The following is a 25403-nucleotide window of genomic DNA, read 5'->3' as shown; positions in this document are numbered from 1 at the left end:
TGCCCTTTCTGCCTCCTTCCCCACTCTCTACTGTTACACGAGCCTTCTCATGCACTGAAAGATATCCCCAGCATCCCTATAAACGTACAGCAGGGCTGCTGGTAAACAGCAGGAAGGGGCAAGGCAGGGCTCTGCGATCGACTCGCTTTGCCATTGCGATAGATCAGTTGATAGCGATCGACATTTTGGGCACCCTGCTATAATTTATTACATTACAATAAATGGTTGGAAACTGAAGAATGGAAAACATTTTACTGTACCTTATTTGGAGAGTGATATCCTTGGACACCGGTTACAACCTGGGGACTTGAGCCGTCTGATAGTTGTGAACGGGGTTTAACTTGAAACTGCTGTTGATGAGACTGTTGCTGTTGTACACTTGTTTTCCCCAATGTTACTTTCCGAACTGGCCCAGTTCTTTGTTGAAGACGTTGCTGCTGCATTAGGGGCCTCTGTTGGGCGACAATTCTTTGTTGAGGAACCTGTTGTTGGCCATGTTCTGAAGGCTCCTGGACATTGTTCTCAACCTGTTAACAGCATTTCAATAATTATTATTACCACATGATGTGTCAAAAGACCAAGGTTGCCGCTTTATGCAGCGTTTTCTGTACTTTTTTTTGGCTTTAAAAGGTATTTTGCCAAGAACTGGTGGCATCTAACAGTATAGTGTGCCTAGGCTAGGTACACACATGCAATAATATTGCTAAGGATCCTTTCCAACGAAAGACAACTGCACGATGAATGAACGAGTGCTGTACATACAGTGCCATTCTGCTCTATGGAGCGGAAAGGAAAAGAACAGAGCGGCACCCCGCTGTACCCTCTCCCCTTCACTTTAAATACTTTTTTTTATACTTTATTATCTTTCCTCGTCCGCGCATCCCCCGGGACGGTGGTTTGGACGACGGACCATGAGCCCTGTACACACACCAGATTCTCGTCCGATATCAGCCCTGTGCCTGCTATCAGATGTGAACCATTGCACGTGCATACTTAGCCTTAGTACAGTTAAAAAAAAAAAAACTACAATTTATGGGACTCCTATTAAGAATAATTTATATCTGTTTAACCACTTCTCAGCCTGCCATAGCTAAATGAGGAAAAAAAAAATGATGTATACTGTATACTCTTGTTGCCATCAATTAGTAAGACAGCCCTATGAGTATGCAAATTAATATCCTAACAATCTTCAGACTGAGGAAAATGATTATTTAAATGTGCTGGTATATCAATAATTTTTGTTAGTAGAATTAAGGTTAGGTTTGCTTTGGTAAATCATGTATACACTTCATTAATATTAGTAGAATAATACAGCATGATCCGGTCATTGTAGTACTGGATTTAATGCTAGAGATGATGATGTATGGGCCACACCACAAGCCACAGACATAAAACAGAATTGTTTTGTATGTTAGATTAAGACTGCAATTGTATATGTATGTATATATATTTATGGGGGGGGGGGGGGGATATTTCATTACCATAGAGAATACCAGCAAATATTAGTACACAGACAAATTTTCACAAATAAGTAAAGATCTAAAGTGATTTTTTTAATTCAGCATACAGATTCCAAAAGATCATTACACCCAGGCAGACTAAACATGGGCAAATAGATTTTTACACACTTGTTACAGCCGCCATCTAGAGATTGCTAGAAAGCTACAAAGAGAAGGAAAACAAAAAGTTTCACAACCACATTCATGCACAGGAACAATTAAATGAGATGGTAAGAGGTTGAGGTCTTTAAGCATTAGTAACAAGAGATGGTTCTGGTTGGTTTTTCTTACATAGTGAACACTGGAGGATGAAGAATGACAAACATCCCAAATCTGTCCTCTGAGGGAGACTGAAGTTGTTTATTGATTGCGGATTTGTCAACTCACTGACAATTCCACTTTAATACTCAATCATACTAACTGTTCATTCACAATACTAAATACAGGGGCTAAAGAAATATCAGGTTCCCATTAAAAAAGGAACTTTTAAGAGAAGAACTGCCTAAAACACTACATAAAAACAAAACACTTTTAGCTATATTCCCTGTGGGTAATACACAAGAGTCAGATCTAAACAATTTATTTGTGCTCCTGCTCTTCACCAGATCTTGACTGACAGCACAGCATATATTGTAACACAGCAAGGAAAGCTTTTTTTCCCCCCCTCATTCAAACATACCGAAATAAACTATCCTAATAAGGACTGACCAGACATCTGAACAAAAATGACCAAACAGGCCACAAGTGGTAGTTAAATAAACAAAAAATCAAGCGGAACTAAAGATTGGGCCCATGATCAGGGAGGGTCAATGCTGCAGAAAATATCCCTTCAACCTGCCTGATCTATCAAAAAAACAGAGCTGCCAGGATAGCCAGCAATCCCCACTTCCCCTGAGGATTGAAGATCTCCTGGGCACTTGCATGGAAGTTATGTTACCCTGGCCTTGGCAATCAAGATGGCCAAAGATCATTTCCAGGAAAAAAAAGAAAGAAAATGGTGTTGCAAGGAAGGAGAGGCAGGTGAGCATTGTGGGTTTAGTTCTTCTTTAAGGCAAGTTTGGTGATGAAGTGGGCTCACTTGCATGGCAAGATTTGGCCACAGTAGCCTGCTTTCACAATGCCATCATGCGATATAACTTTCCAATTACTTTTTTCCTCTTAATTAAAAAAACAAAACCAAAACACAGCTAATGAACCTGAAACATGTGGCTTTGCAGAAGTAGGCTGCCACTGAAGCCCCAGAAACATATCAGAAACACTGGTTTGCCATGGAAAGGTGGCCTCTGAACTGAATCAGTGTTAGGAGATCGTGTTAGATTTGCAGGATGCCGTGATCTATTGATTTTTTTTAATTTAGGATAAAGAAAGTTCCCAAAAGGAAAAAAAAAAAGGAAAAGCTAAAACACATCCCACCTTCTCACAGCACAGAAGAACACTAGAATGACAGGTCAATTTTAAATGAACAGATCAAATGTACGATTGCAAAAGATGAATTGGTTTCTGCGACAAGCTACATTAGCATAACACTGAGTACGGAATCTGTTATTGCTTTATACAAACATGTAAGAGATGCAGCCTGTCCATGTACGAGAAAAATAAAGATGTTTTCAATAGCTCATAGCAGAGCATGTTTAGAATAGATGGTGCTTTTCAATGAAGATGAAGAGAGCTGCCAAGCCTTCAGTCAGTGCGTTAAGTGTTCACGTACAAAGTGTTGCTGCTGTCAGGTTTCTCCAATTTGACAGATCAAATCTTATTTTCCTCTTCAAACCTCTAGAAAAAGATACTGCCGATGTACATTTGGTGCTGAGCAAATTGATTAATCCCTCTCAACAGAAATCGCATCTCTTGATTACAACTAGGAGACGTTAAGCGGCATTATTCTGAAGTGACAACACTTGACAAATTCCCAAACCGCCTCGCTCTCAGCCTATTGTCACTGGCATTAACCCTGATGAAAAATTAATTTCCCTTATCTTCTTCTAAGCCCAAAATCCAAATCCTCCAAACAGACTCCTCTTTTCTGTAAAGGTATTATGAAAACCACAGAAAGATTAATTGCATGTCTTCAGGTGACATTAAATTAATTTTGGTGCTCGTGACAGACATTTGATAGTGCATATTGAGAGGACAGATAACATTGTCAGGATACACAGCAGGACACTGGAGCGGTGTCCCAGGGCAGCATCTTATGAATTGTGCTGTGATAAGGCCAGTACCTCACTGTCATTGCCGCTGTTACTGATCTTGGATCTTGCAAATCTGAAGACATGGATTTCTATGAGGTCTGACAATGCTTTGGCCTTGCAATAAACACATTGCCTAAGTGAGGAAAATGCAGTAGGAGATGTTAAACCTTTGCCAACAAGCAGTCTCTGAACAATATATTCTAGCAACTGCATCACTTACAGCAGATTGACAGTTTCTAGAGATACCAAATAGCCTGGCTATAGACATGGTTTTTATCGTGAAGCTGCAGAACATACTATGTGCCGTGTTAAATTGTTTGTGTGTGTATATATAAATACACACACCTGTATATGTACCCTACCAGTATAAAATTTAGACAAACCTCATTCAATTTTTTTTTCTTCAATTTCTATTATTTTCTACATTATTGATTAATATTGAAGATGTCCAAACTATGAAGGAACACAAATGGAATGTTTGAATAATCTAAAACATAAAACGTTCTATTTTAACACTGTTTAGTTTCTAAGTATTCGCCTTTTTCTTGAAGGGCAGTTTTGCATACTTTTTAGATTTATGAGGTAGTCAACGGAGATAGCTTTCTATTAAGACGTGTGAATTAGGCTAAGTCAGATGATTCTCATTCCATATTTGCCCCAGAGCTGATATCGGACGAGAATCTGATGTGTGTACAATGCTTGTTGTTCATAAATTCATCCTGGTGAGTCAACAAACGGTTGTAATGAAAGTAAAGGGGAGAGAGCGCAGCAGGTGTCGCTTGCTCGCTTGTTCTCCACCCTCCATAGAGCAGAACAGCACTCGTTCATGCATCTTTCAGTCTATAGTGGTTGGTTGTTGGAAAGGATTGTGAAAGATCCTTTCCAACGACAATTATTGCACGTGTGCACGCCGCCTTTATTTTGGGAGTTTCTTGCCTTCATAATGTTATCAGTTGTGTTTTGTTGTGCAGAGGAAGGGTTGGTACACAGTAGTATACAGCAGTAGTCGCCAACATTTTCAGACCAACAGACCACTAAATTTACTGGCTCTGGATCGCACATGTGCAGGGAGCCGGGTGTCGCTCAAAGGGGAAGAAACTTACCCCATAGTGACGTCATAATGCCAGAATGCCAGGCTGTGTAGAGAGACATAACTCGCCCACTTCCCTGAGCCTGCGATAAGCACAAATTGCTCATTTCTCAAGGAACCCCCGGCAACCTCTGGAGGAACCCTGGTTAAAAAACACTGATGTACAGTAATAAAACTTAATCTGGCTTAACAAAAAAAAAAAATTTGTGTGTTTCTCAAAAGTTTGGATTTCTTTAATATTCATAGATAATGACCATAGATGATGGCTGAAAAAACATGGCTCCTTTCCCAACTATTAAGAGTAAATACTAAGATACAATTGAGTTGCAAAAAATGAAGCTGACACATGAAGACCTTTCATCAACATTTTCATATTGGGTGACAGGATTTCTTGCTCCCTTACATTGTTGAAAAGTGTGATCTTCATTTTTTTTAATTTTTTTCTTTTTTTTAGGTACTTTTTTATTTTCTCCATTGCTGGGGTTTTTGCCAAGGCAACAAAGGTTTTCAGGTACTTCCAAAGCCTCCTGGGATACCTATGTCACAGAACGCGGGCAGAAGTTCCTTTATTTTACAGTGCATGCGCAATATAGAGCTCTGCATCATGTGTTAGCATTCAACAAATGTAAAGGTCAAAGCCAAGTTATGTACATTTGTATAGCACTGTCTGATGACTTCACAGAAACATCAGGCACCATGAGGGAAGCTTGAGGACAGAAGAATGATGGGGCTATAGGAGTGAAAGTGGGAGAATGGAGGATATTATAAAGACTGCACTAAACCGGTGGGCTGAATAAGGAGGTATTTATGGTAGAAGGGGCACATTTTGTCTACTGAAGGCTAAACTCTTTTTTAAGCAAGGTGGCAGCTACTGTATTGTGACCCAACTCTTCAGTTACCACCCCAAAAACAGCCTGGTGGTTACTGAAGAATGCCTGGGGGGGGGGGTGCACGCAGGTAAAAGGGGCTGGGGAGAGCACTTAATTCCATGGGCTCACATGTAACCCAAATAATACCAAGTTAACATGACTGAACTAACATTCAATCAACAATAAGTGATACCACACTAGGTATCTTATTGTCAAGCCTTGGAACTTTTTGGAATTTGATAGCTTTTTTTTTTTTTTCAAAAGTAGAGAAACAAAAAGAAAAACCTGAGAAACTTCTGTAATTTGGCAAAAAAAAAAAGATTTTACTTTTAACATTTTATCTTTTATTAAATGTAACACCTGGGAATTAATGAGTGAAATACATCTGACAGACCCCTAATGTCGGAAATCTGACCAAATATTATATTATCCAACCTAGAGAATGCTGTAAACAGATGGGTAGTGTGGAAGGGCAATTTTCATTAAATAAGGAAATTAATATTAAACAGAAAAATGCCTCCCCAAAACGAGGAGACAACATAATGTAGCGAGTGGCCTTTACATTCAGAGAATATGCTTATTCAAGCAAAGGTAATGTATTAATCAAAGGGACAGATTTATGCCCAGTGGCCTTAAGGAAGAAACTCTGTAGGGGTTTCCTTTTGTCAGCAGCAGAATTTTTCTGCAATAATAAACAGCCTCACGGATTTACCTTTTTGGACAGAGGCTTCAAAAAGAATTATTATTACTTTTTTTATATATAGAAGAGATAATTTATACATAAAATCCTTGTTGCTGTTTATTTTCTCCAGTTCTCCTGTGGGGCCAAGTATCTTTGAAAACATATGGGTGATCAATCTAAAATGTTTGGAGAACAGTGACAACCTCAAGTGGGGAGTACAATTAAAACACAATCTGTCTGTCAGTAAGGCTTTCCTCTACACTCTCCAGATTTTAGTCTCACTCTCTCCTTTGCAATCAGTTGGCTGCTAATCTGTTTCGCAGGTCTCCCATCTAGCAGATATCCACCAAATACTGGCACATCTGCGTGCTTTTTTTTCTGCTGATAAGCCAAACAGAAAACCGATGAAAAAGCCAAAAGGGGACATGGGAAAAGAAAAAGAGAAAGCTTTCCATGTCAGAAATCAGTACTACTCCATGATATATTCCATTGCCCCTCAGCAGAACAAGTAACATTTAAAATGAACAAAAGACAAACACAACCAGACACAGAGAAACATGAACAACAATAAAAACTTAATGATGAACCCACATCTCAGACAAATCTAAAAAGGAAAGTATTAGGTCTAGAACAGTGGAAACCCATGGGTGCCACTTTTCTTTACTATGTATCAGTTCACAACAATCTTGCAGAACTGATAAATATACCGCAAAGGGCATGGAGGGCCAAAGTTAAGAACATCAATTTATAAGTGATATATTTAGCTAATTTGGAGTCACGTTCATTACAAAAGACAATATTGAACTGTGTCTGGTTTTGCCTCTGCATATAGAAAGCCTTTTTACGTTAAGTGCAGCTAAAAAGTAGAATAGACTTCCTGAAAAGATTGTTTGAAGCTAGTGCAGACAATAAAATTTTGAAACAATAGATTAGTATTTGTAAGTACTAACATTGCAAATTGATGATCCAGAAAGCGTGATAAGGAATCGTAGGTCAACTTTGGTTTTAGGATTCTAAATATGAACTTGATGGCTTTGGGTCTTTTTTTTTTATCCCAAACTTTACCATCTGAGTACCTACACATCAAACAATCAAATCTCACTGGCAAAGCTTTTAACCACACAAACTGTGTACTAATGGTGTTATCACTTAAGCTGGAAGGGCATTACCTATCCTGAAGTGTACAGCAGTCTGACGTGCTACGGGCCACCAAAAAATGGAAACTGTTACAATGAATGACAAATTACAATTCAACATCAGCAGCTTTTGTCAATCAAACAACATATTGGTGTCATCATTCTCCTTATTCAAGCTAGGGTTGTCCCTGAAATACTAGAGCTCACAAACTCTCATTTTAAAGTGTATTAAAAATTGCTAAGTGGGTAGAGGAGGGAAAAAAGGGTTGTCTTTATTCATGGTCTCCTTTTTAATACAGACTACTTGCATACAATATTCAGGGAGAGAAAACTAATGCTAGAAAGCCAAACCACAATTTTATTTTTATTTATTTAGAATGGTCAAAAAACTAAAATTTGTGAGTGAACGAAAAAACATGCTATAAAACAAACTCACCAGCATTTTGAAACAATGAAACACATCCTCTTGCAGGATTAATAAAAAAAAAACCCAACCACAGTTTTTTGTTAAACTGGGAGAAAAAATGTTTTTCTATAGCTGTACCTCAATTGTATTTAATGTGCAAGATGATTAAAAAACAGATAGAGCATGATGTAACATTAATAAAAACATATAGTTTGTACAAAAAGTATAAAAGCTAAACATATTCCAAGATCAGTTGCCAACAGTGAACATACATTTCACTTTTAGAAATGGTAATTGGTTATGTCAAGTTAATGTGAACTTACCGAAGTAGATAACTTAATCACACGGACTTTTGGTGCTATTTGAGCTCCTTCTCCAGAGTTGCTGTTTGACCTCTGCATGACAGTTCTCTTTGTACCAGTAAGTCTCTGCTCTGGTAACTTGCCCTGGACAGGAACTACTTTAACAGCCGCAGATGGGGCAGACATTGCAGGCCGGACCTGCTGAACCTTTGGAGAAGGACTTTCCGACACTTTGTTTTGCACTGTCTGCTTAATGATTTTCTTCTGTTGCCCCTGAAATGTTACGTTAGTTGCTGCAGTTTGCAGAGGGGGGATTTTCTGTGGAGAGGTTGTTGTCACAACATCAGACTTTTGAGAAATCAGTCTATTTTTTACATTTGGCCGTGCCTCTGCAGCGACCAGAGGCAAAACCTGGTTGCCGCTATTCTCGGGCTTCAAAGTCTGTTTGTCTGCATCGGGCTGGTTTTGCTGTGCACTACTAGCCTGTTGTTGCTGCTGAGTGAGTCTTTGGAGTAGCTCCTTTTTCCTGGCTCCAGCCTGCTGTTGGCGACGTAGTTCTTTCTGCTTTAAGATCTCCTCTCTCAAGCGCTTTTGTTCTTCGATTTTTAAGCGGTATTTCCTGGTCTCTTCATCCTCATCGGGAAACTTTAGGGGGAAGAAAACATACATTTGTAGCTCACTAATTCTACCTCATTTCTGCCATCATTGACTATGCTACTACTGTTTCTCTCAACACAAATACTCTGTGATTAGTAGTATGGACACGCACAGAAACAGTTTTCAGCCAGTCATAAATACAGGATGAAGCAACTATGGAGATACGGGAGAGCCTTTCTGTCAGATCGCTTTATCTCGTTCTCTGCTGACAAACTAACAAAAGGTAGTGAGGTAAATGACCTGAAAAGGTTTCATTAGAACTATTGATTTTTCTTACACAATTTTAAAGCCTGATCTCAAACTCATTTGTCACACAATAATTGCTTATAATGAACACCACAAGCCAAGTGACTGACCTTGAACTTGTGCGCCCTCTCAAGAATCAAAATTATGTCAACTGCAAAGCTAGAATATTAATGGTAAACTGCAAAGACTTATTATTCTGTGCTCATGTCTCCGCTGCATGAAAATAATAAGCATCAAATAACCTTTGTTCGGTCTGTGAACTCTAATAATAAACCAACTCTACTCTACAGTAATACAGTTTATTAATAGGAGGCCAGAGTGACTGATGGCTAATGATGTTGGCTCACAACATTCCTGTATAGGAGAACTCATGAGCTTCAAATATTTGTCTAAGATAGTAAGGTAAGACAATGGCAAAACTCTCTCAAAACTGTTACCTTCAGGTGTTCCTGATGAGAACTTGTCCTATATCCATTCAAGCTTCCCCTACATGATGAATTCATAAAGCAAACCTCACCCCATTCATTAAAATTGCTATTTAATCAATAATACTTTATTAGCAGCTGACAATAATAATAGCGTTTAACAGACTGTCAAATCTAAAAGCCATTGAGGAGCCAAGGAACCTTCTGCTAGAAGTTGATTTGGGTGGTATTGCTGTTGACACAACTACAGGGTTCAACGGAACAGTATTGAAGAGGGGCCGATAGGTGATGTTAACAGCAGGTCTGTAAGGGGCCCAAGTGCAAATTTTTGGGCTAATTGGTTCCATAGCTGCTTAATTTTGTTCAAATCTGCCATAGTGTTTACCATAACATTATAACATATTCAGAAGAAAATGTACAGACTATAAAACATAGGGACTGGACAATAGTGTAATATTAATGAACCTTCCTAAAGGCTAAGTTGCAGAACAATTTCTGATATGCCACACATTATTCTTTTAGCTTTTAACTGTGAAGGTAGACTATGTTGGTCCTAAAGTAGACCATGAGAAAAGACCACAATGTGCCAGGAACATGTAAAGTGCATGTCTGAAAACTTTTAAAGTTTTAGAGGCTGGGTAAAGATTAGAACCCCTTTTCAGTTTTGCCTGCCATCCGGCAGTCTAATAAAGGAATTTTCTGTCACTTTCTCTCCCAGTGATAATAATTTTAGCAGAAAAGAGGACTAAACACTATACCAGGGACACCTCCTATCTGTTAATAAGTTGTTAGCAGGACAGAAAGTAAAAGAAAATCTCTTAATCAGAAAACCAGAGTGACCTGACATATATTTTAACCTTCAACAAATCTAAAATTAGGGGGGGGAGGGGATTTTTGCTTGACATAAACTCGGATTCCACATACCTGTTTTTCAATTTTAACTTCTGGATTTACTGTGCTGGTGACGTTTCTGGGTCTGGCGGCTTGTGCATTTTCAGCACTCCCTGATTTTGGATGTGGTGGTGTTGTGGTGGCCACAGGGATGACATGTGCAGCAGGAGTAGAGGATGCTTTTCTCTTATTCATATCAACAGAGTGAGAAGGAGCTAAAGGCAGCTCACGTAAATTGCTATTTCTCGGATGTACTACTTGTTGATTGTGACCCTTCACAATGTTCTGTATAGGTGTACCCTAAAAGAAAGGAATATGTCTTTCAAATGTCACTTTTTTGCATTATTAGAAAGTCTTTGTGAGCATATAAATAAATTATTGATACTCGTAAGAATTTTAATGAAATTTAAAAAAGCATATAAACAATAAATTGTAAGATTGGCCCCATACCTGTCTTTGTTTTGGAGAAAGATGTCGAGGCCCTGGCATTCTGTGTGATGGGTTCTGTGGATTCTGAGAATGTGCTCTAAATGGAGGTGTTGGTGGCATAGGCATTGGAGGCTTTTGTTGTCCTCCAGGCGGATGATGCTGATGCAAAGGCTGAAGGGGAGGCATAGGTCCCTGTTAAAAGATTAATAGTGATCACACCGAGAACCAATTAGGCTGCTAATGATCACCTCCCATTAGGAATTGCTAATGACTTGGTTATCGTGCTGTTCCAATATTTTTAAATATTTTTGGGCCCAAAAAACAAATACATCCTCTTAGACTATTTAGTCTGAGACAGTTAGGAAGGAATGCAGGGATCAAACAAATTCCATGTACAATAATATTTAGTTTGTACAATTGAAATATATCATGCAAAGTTTTGCACTTAAAGAAGAAGAAGTAAACCTACCCAAAAACAAACTACCCAAAACAAAAAAAATCCTACTTACTTTCAATCCTGCAGAGCAGTCGATCCTTCAAGAGGTTTTTTCCATCAGGTCCCACGTCATCCAAGTGTCTGTCTTCGGGAGCGCCACCATCTTTTTCTGAGTTCTTCTTCCTTCGTCACCCGACTCAGGCATGAGGTCGGGTGACGTAGATTGGGGAAAAACTTGCCAATCTCACTGCACATTTTATTCCCTTTTGATGAAAGGGCTCCTTTTGGGCATGCCGGAGATGCTCAGGAATGCACAGAAGAAGCAGCCAGGAGCCTCCCGGGATGCGTGAAGTAGGTATCCCGAGAGGCTCTGCGCCCCAATTCATTTTTGATTGCCTAGGGAGATGCTGCACACTTTTCTTTATAAAAAAAAAAAAAAATCGAATAAGGATAAGGTTTCAGCTCTCCATTCAAGTTTTACAGAGAGAGTATCACTTTACTTGTTTGGGTCAAAATGACTGCTTGTAAAGCTGCTCCCCACTGCAGTGTTACCTCTCCACCAATCTTCTATTGCTCCTACTGTAAAAAGGGCTTTAACATATTGGCCCATGGGCCGAATGAAGAGACCCTGTCACATGACAAGACACCACTCATGCCAAGGTAGTTTTGTGGCGGCTTTGGCACCGGAAGAAACAGCGGTGCAGCGCTAGGAGTACACTCAAGAGTACAGTCCTGAACGTGCAAAGCTGTGTATTTTTCAAGTCAGGTATACTGACAAACAAAAAAATTGAAAGAATAAAAGCAGAACACATTAATTCTTAATTTTTCACCTAAATACCATTTAACTCTTTAAACTTAAGAAATCACACATTATTATCATCAACAAACCTGCATATTTGACTGATTGTGCGGCATGAAAGGTTGTCCAGGACTAGGAGGAAACTGTTGCCTTGGTGGAGGAAAATGCCTTATATTTGTAGCTGGTTGATTGAAAGGTGGAACTCCCATTGGCCCAGGAGATGGCAGATTAATTCGAACAGGTCGCTCCCTTGTAAATCCTGGGTTATTAAATCCTTGTTGGGGTCCAGGTACAGGCTGAGGAAAGTTTGGTTGAGGACCAGTTCCTGGTTGGTTAAATCCTGGCTGGGGCCCAGGGTTTGGCTGGTTAAAACCAGGCTGGTTCATTCCCGGTGAGTTAAATGGAGGCTGAGGGGCAGACTGATTAAACCCAGGAGGGGGGCCTGGTGGATTAAAATTCGGCTGATTAAAACCTGGTTGACTGACAGGTGGGTTAAAACCAGCCTGGGGACCAGGTGGGTTAAAGTTAGGCTGGGGACCAGATTGATTAAATCCTGGCTGTGGTCCTGGCTGGTTAAATCCAGGCTGAGGAAAGCCTGCTTGTGGCCCAGGTGTATTAAAGCCTGGTTGTTGACCAGGTCCAGGAAGATTAAAGTTAGATTGAGGCTGATTGAATCTCTGTTGTGGGCCTGGCTGGTTGAAGCCCTGTCCTGGTGGACTGAATGGTGGTGGGTTCTGATTAGGAACAGGGAGGTTATTGTTGAGAAGTGGAGGTGGAGGAATTGGAGGAGGATTTCTCTGATCGAACATATGAAAGCGTGGTTCTGCAAAAAATAAAAAACATATTGTAAATTCCCTGGCAACATTTACTAAAATGAGATATATAGGAGGTAAAATAATTTCAAACTGTATATATAAAGGAGATAAAAGTATAAAACTCAAACAATGCTGAAAATGGAAAACAAATACAATCACATTTTATAATAAACACGAAGCAGAGATTTTATGTTGATCAAACCACAATACTAAGATGTTAGCCAAAAAGTTGGCCACCCTCAAAATAATAAATCTAATACTAATTTGTTCCTTCTGCCCCAAACTGTTACCTATCTGCAAACATTTTCATTTTTGGCTGGAGATGAAAATTCAATTCATTGAGCTTTTTGAATGAATAGTTTGGAAAACAAATGCTTGCCTGGAGTTCACCAATAATAATTATTTATGACAAAGCAGTATAATAAATATGTACCTCCCATGAAGAATGGGTCACGCTCAGGTTGGGGTGGTGGTGGGGGGTTCCTCCATGGTTCTTGAAGTCTTGGAGGTGGATTGAAATTTCCAGGCATAGGACCCGAGACATGCTGGAAGTCTGGCATGCCCTAATTTTTATATATAAAAATAGAGAAAAATAATGAAGGTCCAAAGACAGCAGAATACAGTGAAAAAAGTAAACATGCAAACTTTTAGTAATGTATAACGCTAATGCAACTTTATTCAAGGCTTTCAACCACTGCACAGTTGGTTTTAATGAATCGAATAAAAGGCATTATAAGAAGCAAGGTCTTAAATGAACTACAAATTCCTCATTAAACTCGGCTTTTCCATTCATAATACTCCATCCAGCCCACCTCCTCCACAAAAGATGATAAGGTGGCCCTAATCCTTTTACAGAATTATACCCTATTTTTCAGCTTCTTTTATCCCCTTAAACATCCATCTAGTTAAGAAATTAACATTCTCTTGCACACAATCACGACACAAATTATACTTTACATTTCCACATCTCTTGTTAATTACATGATGCTATCTGCAGTAATCTATTCAAAGGCCTCAGATAACTTGGCCTACTGGTGAAAAGAAATGAAACTTGGCATAAATTGCTTAGCACACAGTTAATCTTAAAGAGAAAAACAGAATAAAGGAAATCTAACCGCTATTGTGTGACTTACAGAAAGGGTCACTCATACTTCCAGAAGACTAATTAAATATGTTAAAGTCTTTGTAACTTAATGAATCTTTCAATAAATTACTTCCAACATCTACAACATGTTTTCATTAATTTCATTTCATATGCAAGTGTTCTATTAGAATTCTAATGATGGTTAAGCAGGGTCAGACAGACAATTGAGAACAGAGCTTAGAGATTAATGACCAATATAGCCCTGTATTCATATTCTATTCACAATCATTAGTATTACATTTCAAAGTATTTGCTCTTTAAGTTTTGGTAATGTAAAGTTTTTTCCCCTGAATTCATTATCAAAAAAGAATTATGAGAAAGTATTAAGGTTTCATAAGAAAACTCCTCTTTGAAAATGTATGCACTTATGAATATACTGGTGCTGACCATGACATGTATATGGTTGATTGCAAACATTCTGAGAAGCTCCATCAAAGTATCCGTAACTTACTGTATATAGTGCAGCCTGAAATCTAACACTGGGAATGAACATATGGGACACACTACAAGAATGAAAACCTGGAAGTAGGGAAATCTACATGTACTGGCATTAGTCATAAAAAATTAATACAGTAATGAATCTAATTTCCAAACAACTAAACTGCTGAACTATATAGAAGCCATTTTACTGACAATAGGATATAAATTCATTTCAATTGATTAAAGATATATTAGTGTCCAGACTTATCTTCAGCAGTTAGGCAACACAGCTAGGTCACCTTCCTGTCCCCAAACTGTAATTAGACAGTAAACGAGCAGCAGCAAACTGATGAGCTCATCTCTGCTCACTTGACCTGTCAGCATGCTCCTTGTCAGCACAAGTGAATGCAGAATGCCTAATTGTTACGGCCACTGCCTAAGCAATGCTGTATAAGCAAGTCAAAATTGAGAATTTATGATAGGTACATATTTTTAATTTTACAGGTGCATGACTACATTAATGAGTTTTTTATTATTATTATTTTTTATTACCTCAAAGTTCAGGCTTAAAAGTGGCCCTGTACCCATGTAGGAGGAGGAAGCAATTGCTCTGGTCACTAGAGCTGGGCCCCCAAACTGTGCCAAGAGACAGTCACTTTTGAGAATGTCTGAGTTCCCCTGCAACTTTTACTGGTTCATCCCTCTGAATATCAACATACTCTCCTGCAGTGAAGCGAGGCAAGCAGAAGGAACAAACAAGAAGTGTGGGGACCTAGAAAAACTGACTAAAAGTGATTGCTTCCAATCGAACATCGGTACCAAAACAAGCAACTAAAAACCGAGTTCAGCTGAGTGGGCATCCAGAAAGATTATTTACTGCCTTCTTTCACAGGTAACAGGGCCTAAAAAGGAAAACCAGAGAACCAACCAGACATCCAGGGATAAAGCATTTCCCAAAAGTCTGCTTCACTATTTCTTTTTATCATGATTTCACTTGAATGCAGGTGGGGAGAGGTACAAAGTGTCAAGATTTCAAACACTGGAGTCTTTTCTGTTTTATAAAATGTTCTTTTTATACAAGATAAACTGTTTATATAAGATAAACTGTCTGATTCCCGGCTTCTCCATTTACACGTCATAGTAAAAAAAATTGCCACCACTGCATGTCTACAGTCAAGACAGAGAACCAGGAGGGCTCTATAGTTTTTATTTACCTGATTGGGTTTTTTTCATGCTATGCCACACCATTGTAATAAATAATCAATGAATTCTATACTACCATCAACACCAGAGATTATAAACAGCAATGTTTAAAACTATAAATTGTGAGATACATTGAAGATCATGCTGGGCAGAGAAATTGATCTAATTATTAAAAAAAAGTATGTTTGATTTAAATACAGACAGCTTCAGCCTGACCAAGACATTGCTTCTTTAAAGCCTAATAATGTCAAAGCACCATCTGTTCAATTTCTGCACAGTAATAGCACTTCTTCCCATTTACCTGAAAAGACCCAACATTAAGAATACTGAGAACAGTCATTTTAAAACCTCTTCATTAGAAAAGTCACAGAAGTGTCATTTCTTAATCAAGGTACGGTCAAGATTACAAAAAAAAATGCTCTAAATAGCATGGTGAATGCAGTCATATTAAGATGAGCCAAGAGCAGCAGGGAATTCGCTGATATGATCAAATGTGATGGTATGATAATGTATGGTAATTGAAATTAATCAGAGGCTCACTAGCAAATGGAAGATGTTCAAAATTGTGTAAGCTGCATTTTAAGCCGCATCCCTTCTGTACTAGCTTGACAAGATGTGACAGCTGGATGAATCTCATGTTGCATCTGTTCAGTAGTACTTATACATCCAATATTACAAAATACCAAGTACTACTTTACCACCTTAAATAGCATCATTATCGACCATTACACTACGTTATTAAAATAGGTAGTTTGTGGTAAATACGACACAAGCTCAGATTGATGTCTGCAAGGTTCTCCCATCCGTGCATATATCAAAACGGAGGCTTCATTCAGGCATAATTTCCATGAAATGTCATGTAAAGCATTAAGAAGGAAATGTCACTCAATCCCACCTGATACCATGGCCCCAGTTCAATATGTGACAAGTCATTTAATAATGATTCTATAGGATTTTATGAACGCTTCTAATAGCATACCAACAGCAAAATCCATAGAAAAATATAGAGTTTAAAATATTTCTTACACTTTCATACGTGTAGTGTGTTTAAATGGCATACAAAAATCTACAGCAAATATAAGAAATCTAATATAACAAACCAATAGACCCCAATCAATCATTTTACCTTAAATCTTTCCATAGAGTATATGTGTATTAAACATTTTATGCAAATTATTTAATTGTGAATGCCTCCCCTGTGTACAGCGGAGACTGCCATGTTGGATGTGATGTTTGCAGCAATAACAGGTTCACTGTTATCACTGACATTCATTAGTATTCCTTTTACTTCTCCTCAAGCACCTACATGAAATGTTATAGAGAGTGGTGAATGGAGGGGTCAAGTAGCAGGACCAGAGCAGTGCAAAAGAGGAGATGGTTGTGGTGTAGGAGGATGGACTCTATACAATTGACTCTTCCTAAAGAAAGCATATTTTCCAGCAGTTAAATAGCAAAAGGTGATACTTATGCATATGTCGTTCAAGCTACTTTAACACAAAAGCAAAAGGAAAAATTAAAGTAAAATACACACAGCTTTACTCTGAAGCATACTAAGGAGCAATACCAAATACCTACACGGAGCAAGAAAAAAAAAAACTTGTGCAGAGTATTATCACATAACTGTAGAAGAATATCTACAATGTAGCTACAGATTATTAATACTTACAGGAAACCTTGGTGGACCCATTGCTGGACGAGGTTGATTTGGGACTGTTGGGACTGGTAACAGTGGTACTGTAAAAAAAAAGAAAAAGTATTATTCCGATATAACTGATTTAAAGTTTTACAATGGTCATATAAAAATCAAATCTACAATGACCTAATTACGCTGGCTCAGAGGGAAGTTCTAATTACTTGGTCAGTTTCATCAACTTCATTATTTTTATAATAATTTATTAGCCTGGTCTTAAAGCCACCCTTCTCACCCTTTAAGCATTCAGCTATGGCAACCCCCACTTTCTTTAAGAATAGGTTTTCATAATACTGGGCACATGTAATTGCTTTTGCAGGCAACCATGTGTTACCTTTCACACCCTGCATAGAGCTCAAAATTGCTGTTAAAGTACCTTCCAAGCTTTTCACAAGTGAATACTTGAGTACTATAGAGACAGATCCTATACATATAGTGTATATGCATGCTCTTTCCTGTCCCTAAATTAAATCAATGAGATACTAAAGTTATACTAGTTATAAAAGTATTATATATGGTTTGAGAGGATAAGCAAACGGACTAAATTCATCATAAAGTAAACCAATCGTAAATAAATAGATGGATGGATGAATGGATGGATGGATATCACTATAAATCTTGTAAAAATGCTAGTAATTACATAATTTGATTAACAGTCCCTGCAGTAATCTAACTGAAGTTTGACCCCTAACCTAGGTTTCTCATATGTAAATAGTGGAACTCTACCTATAACAAATGGCCACAACAGAAAAGGAAATCATATAAAAGTGAAAGAAAAGTACAGATGTAAAACAGACCTTGAACAGATGCCACATTCCCCTTGAAATGAGGATTAATGTGGATATTTTTAGGTTGATGAGGTGGGGTTGATCCAAGTATTGACTGCGGTCTACTCTTCTCCTGTTGCGATGATGAACCTTCAGATGGAGGATGCTGGGGCCTCTGCATAGACAGGAGAGGCTGAATACGCTGTTGCTGCTGTTGGAATAAGGATCGAATGGGCTGCTGGAAGACAAAAATATAATTGCAATTTATTTTATTTTCATTTATTATCGTTTTAATGTTGACAGTTTGTTCAAAAATACAGTCTGGTTCTGCCAAAACCATTTCATCTGAAAATACTTTGACAAATGATTAGCAACAAGAGGTGTACTAATACAGAAGCCCAAAGGCTTTTCATCAATTGCTATAAAGGAGTGTTAGAAAGAAGGAGTGGGGGATTGTGGAATGCCACCAAGATGTCCACTTTAAATAAAACCTAAATAAATCAATCCTTAATGGTAAAATTATTGGTAATACCAGACACTATAGCCCCTCCAAAAATAAAAAATAAATGTTGCCATGGTTTATGGTCAATTACGGAATATATGGACACATTTTTCCTTTTTTCATAGGTACACAAGCAACAACAAAAACTTTAGAGGCTTGGATACTTCCTCATTCTCTCCAAAACTATAATATTTTTGACTCAGGTGGAGTTTTATTGTGCCACAAACTATGACCATCATTCAATGGATAAGTAACCCATTACTAAACTTTGTCTTATTCCTTCTCACACACACATACCTTACCTAGTCCCCCCCCCCCCCTCCACAGCTGCATACTTCAAGAGATCAGATTTGTTTTTGTATTCCTTTCCTGCTTTCATAGTACATCCCCACAGTCCTCCATAGGGTTTGCCTTTCTTTATGTACCTGTTTAGAAAACAGGCCACAAAAATCTGTGGGGTTTTACTGTGCAGCCACAGGAAGGAGGGATTTGCAGTGGAGGAATATTAACTAATGCTGAATTATTATTATTATATTACCAGGGCTGTGGAGTCGGTAAATAAATCCTTGGACTCTGACTCCTCACTTTCTAGTACCCCCAACTCAGACTCCTCTGAATTTACAGAGTTTCTCATTTTATCTTCATACTTTTGCATTCAAACTTCACAAAAAATGTGAACCCTCTAATTATTCATCAATCAATAAATGTAATTTAAAATGAATATAACACAATATTTTTAGCATAAAAGTTGGTTTTGGGTTGTAATCGTACAACCATAACCAAAATTATTAAGACCTATGAATCTTCCAGTAGAGTGAAAAAATTACCAAGAGGAGGTCTGAGAAATTCAAAGTTGGATGAAGCCCATAAGGAGGAGTTACGCAAGTTAATGTCTGAAGATTGAGGAATAAGCTTCAGGGAAATGAAGGATCAATTATTTGCCAAATTTGGATTTAATGTATCTATTTCAACGATAGATGCATTGATAAATACGAATAGTCATAAAAAAGAATTTCTTAAATTCCTGCAAGGCACAATGATTCTCATTACTAAGGAAAATGGAGCTGCAATGCGTTCCAGAAATTATTCAATTTGTTGTGTGAAGATTAAAAATGGGACCCTCCACTTTAAGTCACAAGCAAAAGCATTTACTCAAGAAGCATTACTCAATTTTATTGATGAGTTTTTGAATGTTTTTAGTGAAAAGAGTGTTTAGGATGCCATCTTAATTTTGGATAATGTTCTCTTTATTAAAACTAGCCAGGTAAAGAGCTTGGTTGAAAGTAAGGGACACCAACTCTTAGTTTACCACCATACTCTCCATTTCTAAATCCTGTTGAGAACATGTTCTCTAAATGGAAAGTATCAATACTGTATATTCTAACAATAGACGAGTAGGATTGCGCAAATAATTATACAAAAATGTTTAGCTTTTTGCCTAAATACCTAAGAGGAGAAAGCATTAATGATTAATAAACCATTTAATTAATTATTACATATTTTTAATTAATGTTTCTTGAGAAAAACATTTATAGTAAAAATATTGTGTTTTAATATTTTTTTATTAATAAATTTATTGATTTATGAACAATTAGGCCATCTAAATTTTTTTGTGACGTTTGAAATGCAAAAGAATTTTTTGACAAGGGTGAATTTTTTTTTTGTGAAGTTTGGTTGCAAAAGTGTGAAGATAAAATGAGAATCCCTGTAATATGCTAATGTATCTTCCACGTTGATTGAAGGAAGGCAACTGACATGACATTTAACCACAGAACTACTGGCTAGGAAGCTAATGCTCTACTGTATTGGCCAGTGTAAACAAAAGACAAAAAATGATAAAGTTTTTTTTACTGTTTTTATCAAGTGCCTATAATGTAGTAGCATAGCATGCACTAAATCCAGGGCCAGGGGGGGCACTTAACAAACTTCCTAGTATTAAGTGATGTGCAAAATGATGTTAAAGCCCTGGATGGGAGCATATATAGAGAGTGCAGACAGGACACCTGAACACATATCAGGCCATAGCACTCACCTACACCTATAACATTACACTTGTTTACACTCAATAGAACTTGTTAAACACATATCTGAAATTCAACGAAAACACTTTTTGTAATGTACATAATCCAGATTACAATAATGTGAATGCCAGGTTGTATAATAGCACAGCTGAACTTCACACTAGTAGAAATACAACTATTCACTGGGCTTTATTCTTACATCAGAGAAGTACTTAATTATGACTATTGTTTGTGAAACAGACATTTGAACTTACTGTATTTTTTTATAATAATTTAAATTTATCAGGAGTTGGGGTTGGCACATTTTTATGGACTTTGACACCAGGTACCCAAAATTGTCTTCGACTGTTTGAGTCCGACTCCAAAGCCCTGATTATTACACAGTATTTATATAGTGCCGACATATTACACAGCGGTGTACAAAGTGCATAGCGATGTCACTAACTGTCCCTTAAAAGGGCTCACAATCTAATATTCCTACCATAGTCATATGTCATTAACACAGTCTAAGGTCAATTTTAGGGGGAAGCCAAATAACCTACCTGTATGTTTTTGGATTGTGGAAGGACACCAGAGTACCCCGAGGAAACCCAGGCAAACAAGGGGAGAACCTGCAAACTCCAGGCAGGTAGTGTCCTGTCCTGGCCAGGATTAAAACCTGGGACCCAGTGCTGCAAAGGCCAGAGTGCTAACTACTGAGCCACCTTGCTGCCCATATTGCAGCACTTCGAAACCTTACACAACTGTGGATTGGTGGTTTGGGTTAGGTCAGTATAAGGGGAGTTGGGAAAAATAAAAATAAATGCAAAAGTATAAAAAAATAAATAAAACTCTGCTTCATCTTGGAGTAAAAAGAAAAAAAAAAAAAAAAATTTAGTTACCCCTTGCATTGATCTTTGCTCTCTAGGGTGCCCCCTATCATTCTGACTGTGCCTTTGATCTCCCATTCCACGCGGCATGCCACTGTTGCCTCCTCTCCTGCCACCTCTTCTTGGGCCATAGCGACCTAATTTGCGCTGGCGTTCCATTTCTTCAAATTCCATTAAAGTTGCTTTTGCTTCAGCAGAAAGCTCTGAGATAAAACAGAAAACATAGTGGACACATCAGTACATAGCAAACATGACGTCTTTGTATAGACTAATTGGCTTCCAATGAGATAACTACAATAGCACACAGCACAATCTAATGTGAATGTACTAATATCAAGTGACAGCAACCAATCACAATTTCCATTATTCAGGTCGGATCAGTGAGAAAATTATTCTTATTAGCTGTGTTCATGTATTTTAAAAAAGCCACTTTCTTACAAAACAAGCCCGCAAAAATAGTAAACTCTCAGGTTTACTGCTAAAAACACTGTTTAGAAAAAAAAATCTTAAGTACTGTATAAATTAAAACCCAGAAAACACAAAAAAGTAACAAATCGCAAGATAAGAACACAGCCTGCTGCTGTAAATAAATATTATAAAACCAGTGCACACAAATGTGCTAAACTCAATAAGCATAGGGTGAAAATGATTGATGTTTAAGTAGACAATTGTTTAGTGGTTTTCATGTTGACTCAATTTTGCCACGCAAGTCTTCACGCAACTCTAGGAAGCTCACCTAACATCAAGATAGAAATGTATATCAAATATAAATGATCAGATCACCTACGGCAAGGGCCAGCTTAGTGAAAATGAAACCCCAAATTATTCCAGGTTGTGATAGACATCTATCAGGAGAACTGTTGAGCAAGAGAACTTTGCATATAAAAATCAATGTCATGGTTTCACTGTTAAATTCTCATATGCTCGGCTAAGAAATACTCTGCTAACCAATACAAATATCCAGTTAGAAAAATGTTTAAAATATTACACATCTCTAACCTGTAGGAAAGAAATGCCACGTGTGGGAGCGCCACTTGATCTTACAACAGCTATCACTGCTGACAGAAAGCTCAGACCCAGAACAGCCCACACATCCGCCCAATAATCACAAAGCACGGTGAACATAACAGTTTATTAAAAAGCATCTTCTTTTCAGAGCCATCCTCCTCTTCAGAAACCAAGACAAACATTGTCAGGTTATATTTACAGATCCTAACAGCTTTGTCTTTGACATAATAGACTCTTTGATGAGAGTCCTTCTTTAACATTACACCAGGGAAATTGCTGGAGGAAGACCACACTTGCATCAACCAATGGCGTCCCCAGAGGGTAATTCAATAGAAGAGTTGTCTGTGATTAAAATGTCGATCTTGGGTACAGTGACCTCCACAGAACACCAGAAAACATGCTTTTATGTTTAGAATACTTCATACAAACATTATCTCTGAAGTTTAACTAAGCAATAGCTTTATAACTATTTGGATAAAATGAAAAGTTTTTGTACAATATAATCAAGATAAGATTATTTTTAGTAATTTAGTATGGAGGACCAGATGCAATAAATGTAATTATACAGAAAGAGGGTTAATTAGAAATCAAACACAAAAACATGGTAAATGTGATCTTTACCTCATCCAACACCTTCCCATCCCCCCTTGCCCCTGCTTATTACCCAGGACTTCTATTCACACTTAATGCAGTGAATCAGCAATTATTTTTCATCTGGCTCTAAGTGTCAAGATTAATTTCACCATCCCTAGTAATAAAATGGTTTCAAATGACATCTTTAATCAGCACATAAAAATACTTCCCTCCAATAGAGACAAGCTGTCACAAAAGGTCACCGATATGTGACAGGACGAAAATTATGTTTGTTACTTCAACTGAAATGTTAATTCATTCTTTAGGTGTTTCTTCAGAGCATTCAGCATTAAGAAGTAGAGGATAACATGAAAAAAATAATTTTATAAAGATATAGTCTGCAAGAACTCCTTATCATAAGGTACCTGGTTCACAGCAGAAAGCAAAATTACTATATTTAAATCTATGTCTTTGGAAGAACATTCCATTCAAACATCCATGTCTCAACTGTCTTTTTTATCCTATCTTTGTTTAAAGTACATCAAGATCTCCCCAGCCCCTTTTAGCTGAGCACACCACCCAGCACTTTTCAGTAAACACCCGACAGTTTTTGGGTGGTTACTGAATATTTGGGTCACAATACAGAGGCTGCAACCAGCCTACAATTTCTTCCCACCCGGCTTAAAAAAAAATCTGGGTTGAACACTGAAGATCCAATACATTATCCCCACTATTGCACTAGCCCAGGGGTCTGCAACCTGCGGCTCTTCAGCCTCCTTGTTGTGGCTCCCTTCGGCTGCCGCGGGGAGATCTCTGATGGGGGATCCCCTTCCTCCCAAGACACTGCGGAGGAGGGGGATTCCCTATCCGGTGTTCTAATGAAAAAAATCTACCAGTGAAATAAATCTACCACGGGGCGTGTACAAATGGGTGTGTACAATGACATCCCCCTCCTTTGAACCCCAAATTCCTCTGGAATGGGGAGATGTACAAAACCAAAAATGTAGGTGCAAGTGGGGGACACCTGTGACTAACACCCCCTAAAATTTAATTGTTAGGCTATCATCAGAACAAAAAGAACTCTGCCCATCAAAAAAATCTACCGTTACACATTGCTGGAGGCACCTGAACCCCAATTTCTCTGGAACAAGAAGGGGGTACAGGTGAACAAAATTAGAGGTGCAAGTGGGGGACACCTGTGGCTAACACCCCTTAAAATTTCATCGCTAAGGCATCGTCAGAACATAAAGAACTCTGACCATCAAAAAAATCTACCCTGTTACGTTAGAAGCCTCCAGCTTGTAATGTAACCGGATGATACGTTAGAAGCTGGAGGCTTCTAGGGGCATAGTTCAGTGTTTAATTTATTTCAAAGTAGGCCTACACATGCACACTTGTTGTAACAGGTAAAATTAAAAAAATATTAAAACTTTTAAAAGTTTATAAACTGTGTTATGCTTTGCGGCTCCAGACTATTTTTCTTTAGTGGAAGAGGAGGCAAAATGGCTCTTTTGATAGTAAAGGTTGCTGACCCCTGCATTAGCCAGTTCCCTGAACTCCTACATTTCTTTATTATTTGGACACAATGCCAACAGACCATGTCCCGATCTCATTCAATTAAGTAAGCAGTTCCCTGCCTCTGTGAGATCTAGGCACACAACAAAACAGTGTTTCTTTGTAAAAATCAAAAAACAATCAAATGGATACAAATGCAGTTCCACAAGTTCACAAGTACTGCAGCACTCACTAATGTAGCAATGAAAAATTCAGGTCATTTAAACACCCTGAAGTCCATAAAGTGACAAGAAATTTGCATTCAGAAGTCTGCATCAGACAAAAGAATGGCCCTTTCTACTGATCAATCATAAATGTGGAAATCCTGGAGTCATTAAACAAAAACAAAGCTGGCATCAAGGCTCACAAACCTCTCACCGAGTTTAGCCTAAAAAACAGATTGTATATTAACGGGTAATAAAATGTCTACATAATGATATTTAGAATTAGAAAGTTTACACAAAAAGGAAAAACACTCCATAAACCAAATATAAGCCTTTACCCAACGTGTCTGGAATGTTGCGCCTTTCACGGCTAATGTCTGAAAGCCGGATAATTGTCCCTTCCTTTCGTTCGGTTTTGAAGCGGATGCGACCACCTCCTTCCTCTTCTTCATCCTCATCATCTGACTCCTCCCTAACGTCTGGGGGTATTTCCTGAGACTCAGCAAGAGCCTATGTGCAAAAATGGCAAACATACCATGAACTATGGAGGGCTATTTAATAGTGAAAAGACAAGTAAGGACTTCATACAACTCTTATAGAAAGATAAATAACTGAAA

General features: G+C 38.0%; 1 protein-coding gene across 1 annotated transcript in view; it reads right to left on the bottom strand.

Moving 5' to 3' along the window:
* The window catches only part of RBM33 (RNA binding motif protein 33), a 46007-nt gene that overhangs the window by 10458 nt on the left and 10146 nt on the right, over window positions 1-25403 (bottom strand). The window contains exons 6-15 of the mRNA XM_072413396.1: window positions 25125-25296; window positions 21500-21690; window positions 18126-18333; window positions 17305-17372; window positions 13305-13434; window positions 12146-12879; window positions 10843-11013; window positions 10426-10692; window positions 8195-8818; window positions 261-527 (exon numbers count right to left, since the gene is read on the bottom strand). Coding sequence (XP_072269497.1) covers window positions 261-527; window positions 8195-8818; window positions 10426-10692; window positions 10843-11013; window positions 12146-12879; window positions 13305-13434; window positions 17305-17372; window positions 18126-18333; window positions 21500-21690; window positions 25125-25296 — 2832 coding nt within the window. The remainder of the gene's footprint in view (window positions 1-260; window positions 528-8194; window positions 8819-10425; window positions 10693-10842; window positions 11014-12145; window positions 12880-13304; window positions 13435-17304; window positions 17373-18125; window positions 18334-21499; window positions 21691-25124; window positions 25297-25403) is intronic.

The sequence above is a fragment of the Pyxicephalus adspersus genome, chromosome 5 (assembly GCF_032062135.1).
Source record: "Pyxicephalus adspersus chromosome 5, UCB_Pads_2.0, whole genome shotgun sequence".
Lineage (NCBI taxonomy): Eukaryota > Metazoa > Chordata > Amphibia > Anura > Pyxicephalidae > Pyxicephalus > Pyxicephalus adspersus.
This window is presented reverse-complemented; position numbering and strand designations above follow the sequence as displayed.